The 12178-nt window shown below is 39.5% G+C and overlaps 1 protein-coding gene across 1 annotated transcript in view; it reads left to right on the forward strand.

Moving 5' to 3' along the window:
* Window positions 1–49: 49 nt before the first annotated feature.
* POLR1A (RNA polymerase I subunit A) overlaps window positions 50–12178 on the forward strand; it is a 36250-nt gene continuing 24121 nt past the window's right edge. The window contains exons 1-12 of the mRNA XM_050895683.1: window positions 50–126; window positions 1349–1553; window positions 3294–3443; window positions 3533–3640; window positions 4585–4670; window positions 4779–4888; window positions 6920–7006; window positions 7686–7788; window positions 8261–8420; window positions 9607–9780; window positions 9985–10107; window positions 10940–11167. Coding sequence (XP_050751640.1) covers window positions 50–126; window positions 1349–1553; window positions 3294–3443; window positions 3533–3640; window positions 4585–4670; window positions 4779–4888; window positions 6920–7006; window positions 7686–7788; window positions 8261–8420; window positions 9607–9780; window positions 9985–10107; window positions 10940–11167 — 1611 coding nt within the window. The remainder of the gene's footprint in view (window positions 127–1348; window positions 1554–3293; window positions 3444–3532; window positions 3641–4584; window positions 4671–4778; window positions 4889–6919; window positions 7007–7685; window positions 7789–8260; window positions 8421–9606; window positions 9781–9984; window positions 10108–10939; window positions 11168–12178) is intronic.

The following is a 12178-nucleotide window of genomic DNA, read 5'->3' on the forward strand; positions in this document are numbered from 1 at the left end:
GCTGCAGAGGGGGACGAAGTGTCGGCCGGGGAAGCCTCGCTCGTTCACCATGAGGCCGCCGAAAGTGGTGCCGTGGCGGCGGCTGGTTGGGGTCTCCTTCGGGATGTACACGGCCGAGGAGATCAGGTGAGGATCCACGGCAGGCAGTGGGTTGTACCCTCCCCGCCTTGTGGGTGCTGTTGAGGACTACAACTCCCCGCGTGCCGTGCGCCAGAACGCTGGCAGGCCTCGGCGGGCTGTAGGCGCGCGGCCTGCTGGGACATGTAGTCCGGCTGCGCCGTGGCCCTCACCAGCCGCTGGGATGGCGGCAACTGAATACTCCCGGTTGTTGAGGGTTGGGGGTCTGCTGGACTCTCTGTGGGGCTCTCAGACCCATTGCGTGGCCTGGGGCTGCTGGACGTCTCGGAGAAGTGGGGAAGAGCTGTGGGGCCGATGAGAGGCGGGGGGGGGGGGGGGGATTCCTTGTGTGGGACTGAGGGGGGCTGGGGGAAAGGGTCTGTGAGGAGGCAGGGAGGCGGCCCCGCTCCTCTCCGGAGAGCCCCTCGCTGGCAATGGAGTCGGGGGGAGTGTGGCCATTTCCATGTGCTGCCAGGGGCAGAGGCTGTGGGGTGTAGCATAAACTCACTTTGTGAGGGTGAAGGCTGCGCCTCTCTTGGGGGGCCTCCCCTGAGGGGGTGCGTTGGCTTCCCCCCACCCCCTGCACCTCAGCGCCAGCAGGGCCTGTCAGAGCCTGGAGAAGCGCTGTGCTGGTAAGGCTGGGCCTGTTCCATGGTGAGCACACTCCTGCAAACCTGGCCTGGGATCTGATCCTGAGTGTCTGGCACGGAAGAGACCTCGCTAGTTTCAGCGAGGGGAAAATGTTCAGATATTTTAGCACCGGCGTAAGTATCACAGACCTGACATCTTTGTTGCAGAGGTTTTTTTGCGGCTTTTTCCAGCAGGTCGTCTATCCTGGAGTTCTAGAGACCTGTCACCATTTCTTTAGTGTTGGTGTGATGTTAGCACTGTGTATAGTCAAGGATGTGCAGCTGTCGTTGTCTAGGTGTTTTTGTTGTTTTTATACCTCTCTCACTGCTTGAGAGGACACAGAGACAAAATTACTTGACTTCTTAATAGAATGGCTAAAGATGTAAAATAAATATTTGCTGTGGTATGAATGATTGTACTCAGACAATGAAATCAATGATACAGAAATTCCCATTGCATGCGCAAAGTGCCCTCAAAAAGATGTTTTCATCAATAAAAAGAATCATATAGATACTAAATGTCAATACTAGTTGTACCATTCAAGTGCATATCATGTGGCTGTTTGCTGCCACTGATTTTTGTTGTTTTCTTTCAACTTCAGGAAACTGAGTGTAAAACCCATAACAAATCCTCAGTATTTGGATAATGTGGGGAATCCAGCCATTAATGGACTGTACGACTTGGCTTTGGGACCTCCAGACTCGAAAGAAGTGTGTGCAACTTGCATGCAGAACTTCAGCAACTGCCCTGGTCATTTTGGCCATATAGAACTGCCTCTGACTGTCTACAACCCTCTGTTTTTTGATGTATGTATGCTTAATTATTGTCTTGCTGGTGAAATGGGTGATGGTGCTCAAGCTGTCATACAGTTTGTAGTCCTTGAAAATAGTAAAGGTGCCGAGATCTGTTTTCTCTCTAAGTTTAATAACAGCAAATGTAGTAGAAAAGGTTTATTGTGTCATGATAGTTCAATACAAATAGACTCCTTAGACTTTTGCAGAATACACACTTTGTTGTAACTATTATTTTACTCAATATTGACAAACAAGAGAGGGGGAACGTTGATCACTAAACTATATGACCAACTGTAGGGTGTCATGCCTTAATTAAATGAGACAAATTTAGGTGAACAGCAACCTACTTTTATCCTAGGATTTCCAGGTGCTTCCTGGACATTCAGGGCTTGTTTTTGCTCTGAATAGCTGTGTTGTACGTTCTGCCCGGTAGGTCCTCTTATTCCAAAATAATTTATTCTAGAAAACTGGATCAATGTGGGTAGAACCCAACAACCTGTCCAGTAGTATGCTGAGTGACATAACATATGTGCCAAGTAAATGGAAGAATATAGTGTTCTAAGTTTGGTGGCAGCAGAGTTGAAAAATGCTAAGCTGTATAGAAATCCATCAGTCTTTTTAATTAAAAAAAAAAAAGGCTGTCAAGAAGACTTCTTGCATCTGGGAGTCAGACATGTGCTTCTCATAGCTTTACAACTGTTGCATTTACATGGTATGTGGGATACCTAACGTAGAGCAGAGATTTGACTTGGTGTGCATCTTTCGGGACAGGTGTTTAAGCTTGTTCTGAAAGCTACTGGTGATGGTCAGACAGCACACTTCTCTTAAGTGCTTCATGTGGGTGTTTTTTCAAAAGGTCATCTTTTAAATAAAAGGATTCCTGGCTGTAAGGGTAGGATTTGCCTTATTTTGGTCTTCTGAAAGTTAGATGCATAATCTGATTGTACTTTTTAGCTCTTTCTGGAGTCTGAGGAGTGGGGCTATTTGCGGAGGAAGATTCACCTAGCCTGTAACAGGAACCTGAGCTGGGATAAATTTCCCTCCTGAGGTGCTGATCTCCCCATTTACGGTAGCTGGCTCCTGCATAGGCTATTAATTGAGACTAAAAACCTCAGTTTCAGATGACTGAAGTTAGATGAGGCCCATCCCACTTCTAGTCTTGTCCCAGCTTTGAATTAAAATACTTGTATTTGACCAAGGAATAAAATCATGCAGCAGTAATTCCTAGTCTTCCGGTCACTGGTGCTGTGTGCAGCTAGAGTGAGTTGTGTGCAGAGCTATGCTGAATAATAAAAACCGCTGATATTTTCCCGAAGCTTGAGTAGAATGTGGTTGCATGAAGAATCTTGAGGGACACTGATAGTACTCGTGACCAGAACATTTCATTTTACTAGTGTGGAGTTTTGGGTACTACGTTGTCCTTCATGGGACAAGCTGTTAGAAGTTGTAATTATAGTGCTATGTAAGAGCAGCCTTGGTCCCAGAGTTGCTGTAGATATGACAGGCTTTTCCTGTATCTGTTATGTAGACAGCATGCAGATAGTTTGTCTACAGATCATGCTTTGCATATGAGTTTGTGTAGTTGAAAGAAATTTTTTTTTTCAGTCCAGTTCTTGATGATTAAATTTAACAGTTAGTCTAATTTCTCAATTATAGTAGCACTTTCTTTAAGTTCAAACAAATCCATCTACTTGCTTACTGTGCAAGCTAGTAAATCTACCAGGATAACTTTTTTTCCCCTTTTCTTTTCAGAAATTATACCTTCTAATTCGAGGTTCTTGTTTAAATTGTCACATGCTGACATGTACTCGAGCTGTGGTTCACTTACTGCTAAGTCAGCTGAAGGTTCTGGAGAAAGGGTTGCTTCATGCTGTCCATGATCTTGAAGTCGTTCTGAACAGGGCAAGTACTGTGTATTTCTCCATTCTTTTTGAGTTGATAGTCCTGTAACTATAGAGCTATCCCAATTTCTTTTATTCTGTTTCTTTTAGTTTTTAGAGCAATGTGCAGATGCAACAGGTTCAGAAATTGAAGAAGAGTTAAATCACCACGTTCAGGAAATATTACAAAGTTATCAAATAAGAGATCAGTGTTCAAATGTAAGTACAATCAGTACTTCTCCTGGTATCTCAGGTTTTGTCCTCTTAAAATAGCCATGTGCAGAAGAAAGTCTTGTATTTGACTGTGTAGACTTTGTCCTGGAGTTCTGAACTGTGTTACATTTAGAGGGCTTTCTGGGTAGAATGTCTGAAATTAAGCTTAAAAAGATTTTCTTTCTGTTAGTATAACTATTAAGTTTCTGAAAAATACACTTTGTGTAGGGAAATGTTTTGATGGTGTAAATATCATATAAGAATAATCTGTATTACCTACAGATGTTGATACTTCTCTGTATGATGCTCCAACTGTTTTGAGCTGCAGAACATTTTTTGAGAGCTTATGCATCCAGCAAATTTGCAGAATTACTTACAGTGAAATTTTTAGAAAGAGTTATGTAATTGAATTCTCATTTCCATTTAAATGCAGTTTAACATACATTGTTAGTTAAAGGAAAATATTAGTGAAGAAGATATTTAAAAGTCTAACATCTTAGAGCAGATTTATTTATAAGCCAAGCTTAATTCCTTAATCACTTGTTTCAAAACTCACCTTAAGCACTTTGTAAATCATACATTCATGAGCAGTCAAAAGAAGTGATTTTTATCAATCTTCTACCTTCGTAAATCATCATTAGAGAAAAGCTTTAAAATGCAATACTGACTTGAAAAATAAAGACTATGAAATAAATTTTAAAAGGAGAGTGGTGAACATTGAGAGGTGTATGTTTCCAGCAAATATGGGAAGATGATGGAAGAACACTAGAGGTCAAGGCATGAATTAAATCAATACAAGGATGTGTGTGCATTGATACTAATAATGTTCATGTTGATAGTTAACGCTAATTGTGTAGTGTTTTATGAATTCTTCATATCAAATGTTTTAATTTATTTTTATTGTTTTCATTATTTTTAAGTTGTGGTGGTTTTTTTTTTTTCTTAATCAGGTCAAAAATGTATGCGAGTGTAGAAATAAACTGATAGCACAGTTCTGGAAAGCACATATGAGTTCAAAGAAATGTCCAAACTGCAAGTAAGTTTAACTACATGAGGAAGTAAATACATGGTGTAAAGTTAAATATTGTGAGCATTTGTATTAACTTTTATCTGCCTTTCCTGGTTTTCTTTTTTTTCCTTTAAGATCTAGGAGATCACTAGTGCGAAAAGAGCATAACAGCAAGCTGACAGTAACATACCCTTCTACAGTGTACCGTAAGTCAGGAGAGGAAGGCATTCTGGATGAGCCAGCAGGTAAAATATTTGTCTTCTACTCAAATATGTTTGCACTTATTTTCCTGTATTTAAGGTGCACAGATTTCTAGCAGTGACTATGCACTTGTGACTCAATTATAAATAATTTAAATAAAACAGTAAGCTCAGCAGTAGAGGAATACCCGACTCCATTAAATTTCTCTATTTGCGAGCCTTCTGTGCTTTTGCAGCTTCGAGTGTCTTTATGTCAGGAAAAGAAGTACAAAAACATAATCTATGTCAACTCTAAGGTGGTTTTGGGACACTTTGGTTTTGGCGGGGAGATGATTTTCTGCTAGATTTTTAAAATAGAGAGACTAGATAAAAAATTAACTAGGAGGAAGATGACCAACCTTACTTCAGAAAGAAAATCAGATAATCCTAACTCTTACCAAAGAATTTCCTCTTTAAGAGGAAAAGACAGAAAATAAAGTAGGCGACACTTTCCAGACTTAATTAACCTAGTGTTTGAATCACTTTAAACTTACTTTTTTCCTCTTGTATCCTTGATCCTTTACACAACCAGGTAGAATTGAAGCAGATTTGTGTGTGAGTTATTTAACCCTTAGAAAAGATTTTTATAGAGAGCTTGTTACGTTTGCTAGTCTGTGGTTTAAATACTAAATTAAACTCTGGAGTTGTGGCTGAAGAAGCACAATGTTAGTGATGGGTTTTAAAGTGGAAAGGTCAGATCTCTGCTTTAACATCCTATCCATAACACATTTAGCATCCTATCCGTAACACATTCAACAAAGCAGGAAAGTTTGCGTATCCCAGTGTTACTCCTCCTGAGTGACAACTGTGATTTCACTCCGTTAAATTGTAGGGTACTACTTTGGGCTTTTTACTTGAGCCCCTTTAGGACTGTCCAAAGTCTGGGGATGTGTTTTATTATGCTAGTGAAGAAAATAGTTGTTCTGGAAGGTCTGGTGAGTTGCCAGATTTAGAATACCTTGCCTTACCGCAGAAAGCTTCAAAACTGGCCATATTCTCGCAGTCTCTGTTAACGTTCACAGCTGAAGTACAGGTAAGAAATATCTTCCTCCTGTCAGTGTTCAAAGACTAAGGCTGTAACGCTGCTTGATTACTTTCATTACAGTGAAGTATTACATTTTCTGAAATGGGATGGACTATACAGTTATGTACATTCTGCATAGCCTGTGTCACAGTTGCTCATTGTATTGAGTCTTGGAGGGAGTGCTTTTAACCTTGGCATCGATGCATTCGTGTTTAAGGGATGGAAAGGTTTTCTATGTGAAGGAATGGGGAATTGAAGTTTCAGGGTGGAAAAATCTGGATTTCTGGACCTTAGCCAAAAGAAGAGTAGGAAACTTTATCTGAGGTCTTCGGAGAATTGCTTTTTCGTCAAGTCGTGTACTTTGGCTGCCCTGGGACACAAGGGGCTGGCCTGCAAGAGAAGTGGAAATTGAGACCTAAAATCTCTGGCTTTTTTTAAAAAAAAGATCTTTCTGCTTTTCAGTAGCAAAACCACATGTTTTCCTTCCTCGCCAAAATACAGCTAGCCCAGACTCTAACTTATAATATAGATGGATAGCTGACTGTTGCTATTGTCTCATCCAGTTGGGTATTTCATGGGAACCTCACTGGTAATACTTGAATCCCACTTCTGTGTTCCCCAGCTGCAGGTTGATTCTTGATTTGTGTTTTGGTCAGTGGATGAGATCATTTGAAGAAGGGGTCCACCTCACCATTAATCAAATAAAGCATACACTTTAGATCTTAAAGTTGAATTTTGTTTCAGTTACTTATATTGATATCCATTAGTCACAGAAATGGCTTATTTTTTCCATACTTGGAAGGCTCTTTAGTTAATTTCATATTCCCAAAGCAAACATTTTAATTATAATTTAAATGTAGATGTCAGCCACTATATTTTGTATGTATTTCCATTCCTTCTCTGAGCTGGAAGCACTTATCATTATAAGCAAAAAAACCTTTCAAAGTAACCTCTTGTGATTTTTTTTTTTAATAATTTTTTTTTATTATTTATTTTTATTTTTTATTTTTCAGCTATTGATGAAAGCCAGTTAGGGAAGAGAGGATACCTGACACCAATGACTGCTAAGGAATACATCCTGGCTCTGTGGAAGAATGAAGGTAATGGTTGTTAACAGCAACGTTACTTTGTTTTCTGTATCATTTAGTGGACAAAGTCTGCAAATGTTCCTGTATGAACTCCTTGTCAAATCTTTGCCCTTTGCCTTAAGGGCTCCTGGCTGCAAGATAGATTTTGTGACAGGAGGACTGGTAGCTGGTGAAAGCAGAGAGCTGGATTCAATGAATAGTTTGATCAGCTATTCTCAAATTGTGGCTCCCCACAAATCATCATTGTTGTTTACAGAGAATTTGGTGTTCGTATGGTGCTGCACCTAATGTTCCCCACAGTTACATTGGTTAAAGACTGAGAATGCATTTAGCAGTGTCTTCTTTTGAGTTCCATGTACTCTGAATCTGTCTGCAGTTGCCAGGAAAAACCAAAGCAGTTTCACGTATCAGTCACAGCTAGTAGCTGGCAACTGCTTTTCCTGCTGTTTTGCTTTTTTCTTTCGCTATACTCTACATTTCTGTTCAGAGTTGTTTCTAAAAAATCATGTATGGGACCAAAAAGAACAGTGGCAATTCTTTCTAAAGTATGCCTAAACATTTTTATTTTAAACAAGCTTGCTAATATTTAATTTAGCAGATTCTTTTGACTTGACTGATCAAATGCATCTGGGGGTTTGGGTTCCCAAACAATAGCAGTGATGAGTTTATCTTTTCTATTGTATCTTTTTAGGTTTCTTTTTGCGTTATCTCTTCCCTGGGATGGATCCCCATGAGAGTTCGGGATTCAGTCCAGACATGTTTTTTTTAGATCTACTTGTGGTTCCGCCTTCAAGGTAAAATTTCCCAAAAAAACTTTTGTAGAAATCACAAGGTTTAGCACATACTTTTTGCAGGAGTTGGAGATGCAAACACCTATAGTGCAGACATTGGCCTGCTAAAGTGTCAGTGGAGTGTTTTAAAAAAAAAAAAAAAAAAAAAAAAAAATCACAGCAGTGACTGATGATAAGTTTTATTATAACTTCAAATGAGTTTGTTAAAGGACTGAAATACTAATTATGAAAAAAGTATTTTAGCATTTTAAATTATTATAGAATATTATAACTATATAGTACTGGTAGAATTTCTTGTTAAGGAATAATTCCTCTTTTATGACTGTCCCAGTATAATATATGAATTTTTAAGTGCTTACTGTTAGTTTATAGGGATTATTTTTCATGCATTGAAGACTTAGCTTAGAATCTTTGAGGTTTATCATGCTACTTTTTGGTGGCTTTAATCTTCTAAAGTAATTTTGATCTGCTGTAGGTATCGTCCCGTAAATCGTGTTGGAGACCGACTGTTTACAAATGGTCAGACTGTGAACTTGCAGGCTGTCATGAAAGATGCCAAAATGATACGGAAGCTCTTGGTTTTCATGGCAAAAGAACAATGTCAGCCAATAAAAATTGCAGAAGAAATCCAAACAGTAAGAGTTGTTGGTTATCTTATTCTTTGCTTTTTGAATATGTGGGTCGAGTTCAGGTAGGCTCCTGTTTAAACTGTTCCAATAACATTTTTTGTGTGTGGGCTGTTGGAGTATGTGCTGTTGGAGATGTTCTCCATAGCTTCCCCCCCCCCCGCCTCTTTCCGCTCACCTGCCTGGTACAAAGGGAAAAACATTTTACACAGAATCCTTTAGTCATGATTTTTGTATTAGATTATTGTATGTGAGACATGACGGGCTCCTGTTACTGGAGAATGAAATATGTACAGCACAAACAGTTCACAATAAAACTTTTCCAGCATCTCATCAAATGAAAAATGATGGGGGGAAAAAAGCCACTTTATCTTCTAAGCCTAGTAGAGCCAATTGTGATTGTGGTTATTTTTGACCATTGATGTCTAAATAGAAGCAGAAAATTCATAAATAACATTAATTAGTAACAATGCTTGTTTGCTACTGACCAGTTCAGATGGTCATGTAGTGGTAAATAATAATGTATGTCACCATACCTCTTTTCATATTTGTTCATGAATTGTATTATTGAGGGTATTTTGATACTGGACTTAGTTTCAGCTGAACTTGGTTTACATCTTAAGTGTAAAACATTTTGAAAACATTTTTAGTTACTCAGAATTTAGCCACTAGGTGGAGATTTGCTCTTAAAACGTTTGAGGTGACAGAAGGTTAATGCGTTTCGGATGTGACTGGTGTATTGACTTTTAGACTGTGAAAACAAAGTGATGTAGGTGATAAAAGCTCTTGGATTTACATTATTTTTATCTAAGAGTAGGACTTTCTGGTAGCACAGTGATTCGTAGCATGGGCTGACTAACCAGTAACATCTAATTTGGAAAGAGAACTGTCACTTACCAGGAGATGATTGATTAGCAATCATCTTTTAAAATCCCACTGGTATATGTAGCTGTGGTGTTTGGAGATCTCCCATCCAAGTCAGTTTCTCAAACTTGACAGCAGATCTGTCTGACACACTTGGTTGTAATAGTTTGAAAGTTAAGTTTACATTGTTAATGCTGCTTTTTTTTTTTTTTTTTTTAATTAGTGGATTTAATGAGCTGCAAAATAGTGGCCAATGTTTCATTTGCTATTTCAACTGAGTAATAGAAGTTACTTTTTGTTAAGTCCAAGTTTCTAATTTCTGTTTCTGTAGGAGACAGGAGAGGATAATGAAGCTCTGGACCATTCTGTCCTGACAATGATTCCAGGACAGACCATTGCAGATAAGCTGTACAATGCTTGGATTCGTCTTCAGAGCCATGTCAACATTGTATTTGATAGTGACATGGACAAACTAATGACAGAAAAATACCCTGGTATTCGTCAGGTAGGTAGCAGGCAGAATCTTAGAGACTCTGGACTTTGTGCGTCACAGACAGTTAAAACAAGAGAAGTTGATGGAATAAGAAAAAAGTGAAATATTTGTGGTTAGTGTGTAGGCGTTTTCATGATACCCATCACTGTAATATTTGGAGAATCCGTCTGATGTTGTATGCTTTCACGTTTTAATCATTAACTTCTGTTTTCAAAGCTATTAGAGAAAAAGGAAGGACTGTTCCGCAAGCACATGATGGGAAAGCGTGTGGATTTTGCTGCTCGATCAGTCATTTGCCCTGATATGTACATTGGTACCAATGAGATTGGCATTCCTATGGTAAGAATAAATAAAGGAGTGTTTCTTTTTGGTGCAGCTGGGGGCTGAACTACGCTGTAACACTTTCAGCTACATAGCAAGCAGTTTAAAATGTAGAGATTTTCTGACTCATCTGGACTCTTTCCTCCCCAGTGTGTCATAGCTGTATGTTAGTACTGTGTGTTAATAAAGAAGGGGCATTGAAGAGCAGGAAATTCTTACCATTGTACTGAATGCCGCAACTGGGAAAGAGGATTAAAAAAAAGAAAAAGCGGTACTTGCTTCCTGGGATTATGAATTGGTGCAGACTTTATAAGTAGATACTGTTTCTACTGTGGTCTTTGTACAGTGTATCTTCTAACAGCTCTGGCAGCTTTTAAGAAAAGGCCACAATAACGTCACCAACTTCATTCATCCTTAATGATTTTTAACCACACAGAGATGACACCACGCCTGAATTTGAGCTTTTCATTATATCATCTCTTCTGCTTGCTTGCTTATCTGCAAATAGTGGACCTGGTGATAATGCACTTTTTCTCTGTATTTGTAGGTTTGTTTGCAGAATCTAAAATCATGCTTTCTTTTTTTTAATTGCTAATTGTGTTTTCCTTTTCTACAGCAGTAGAAAATTGTAAAAAGGACATCGTTTATATTATGGTAGAGGATTTTAAAACAGAAATGTATTTATTTGGCATGACAGTAGATTGAGGAGGAGCCACATCCAAGAGCTTAAAGTAATTTATGCTTACATTGTATGAGTTAACATTTGACACTATTTTTTCAGTGACTTAATACTGTTTTAAGCCAAAGTTGAACAACTTGTTATTTCTCGCCTCTTTTCCCTCCTTTCTAGGTATTTGCTACCAAACTGACTTATCCTCAGCCAGTCACTCCCTGGAATGTCAAAGAGCTGAGGCAGGCTGTCATAAATGGCCCAAAGGTTCACCCTGGGGCCTCCATGGTCATTAATGAAGATGGATCTCGTACAGTGTTGAGTGCGAGCAGCCTGACCCAGAGGGAAGCCATAGCTAAGCAGCTCCTTACTCCTTCTTCAGGTGCACCTCAGTCAGGACTGAAGATTGTGAGTATGACGAAGGGCTTGTTGGAGCCCTCCTACACCTGTGGTGGTTTTTTTTAAATACTTCTACTACTGTCCTTGCTAGTGATTCCAATGGGCCCACTCACAAAGTCTCCCAGGGCAGGGTTATCTTGTCGTTTAGTAGGTGGCTGAAAAAAAGTTGGGGGGGTGTGGGAAGAAAAGCTTGATACTTTTTCAAATTCGAAAAACCATTTTTCCATCCTGAATTTTACTCTTCTCTTAATATGCAGTGTGTGGCATTCATCTTGCCAAGAGGCGGAGTAGTCTTTCTTTTGCAGCTGACTATTCTTGGCAAGTCTTAGCAGCATGAAAGATAAAATATTGCTTTCATTTTATGCTTTTATGTCCCTCTGCCTCCCCATCCTTCTCAGCAAATTCTATCTTTTTTCCCTCTCCTTTTGAAATATGAAATAGGTTCTGTATTTGGAGCAGTTTTTTTGGTGGTAGTTCTGAAGGCTGAAATTGAGTATACTTGTAGAGTAGGTACAACACAAGCAGTTGATGCGACATGTCTTCCAGGAGTGGGGTGCCTGTAAGTATGTACGAAGTAGAGTCCTCCGTTCTGTGTCAGCTGTGCTGGTAGTGGCACCAACCGGGGAGGAGTGGTCTGTGTTTTAGTGCTGGCTGCTGTAACCTGGGATCCATCTTCCCATCACCATCTCGTTTTACAGATGACAAAACAAGAAACAACCACGCCGATATCCATATGTTTGTACAGATATTAACATTTGTGAAGTGCTTAGTGCTTATACCAGTTGTTTCTTTGGAGCTGCTGGAGGGTTTGAGTTCTCTGTGCTACAGCTTAATCAACCTTTGAAACTTCTTAATAACTGTATCTCCGTCCCTTGCAAGAGCTGAGAACTTATTTAGCTGCTAGGGCAAAAGTTTTGGTGATGAATAGTCTTTTCACAATGTCTGTTACGTATACCCCTGTCTTTAATAGAGGCCTGGTGGAGATTTAATATTTAAGGCTGAGTATTTTGGGGATGTCAG

The sequence above is a fragment of the Gymnogyps californianus genome, chromosome 4 (genome assembly GCF_018139145.2).
Source record: "Gymnogyps californianus isolate 813 chromosome 4, ASM1813914v2, whole genome shotgun sequence".
Classification (NCBI taxonomy): Eukaryota; Metazoa; Chordata; class Aves; order Accipitriformes; family Cathartidae; genus Gymnogyps; species Gymnogyps californianus.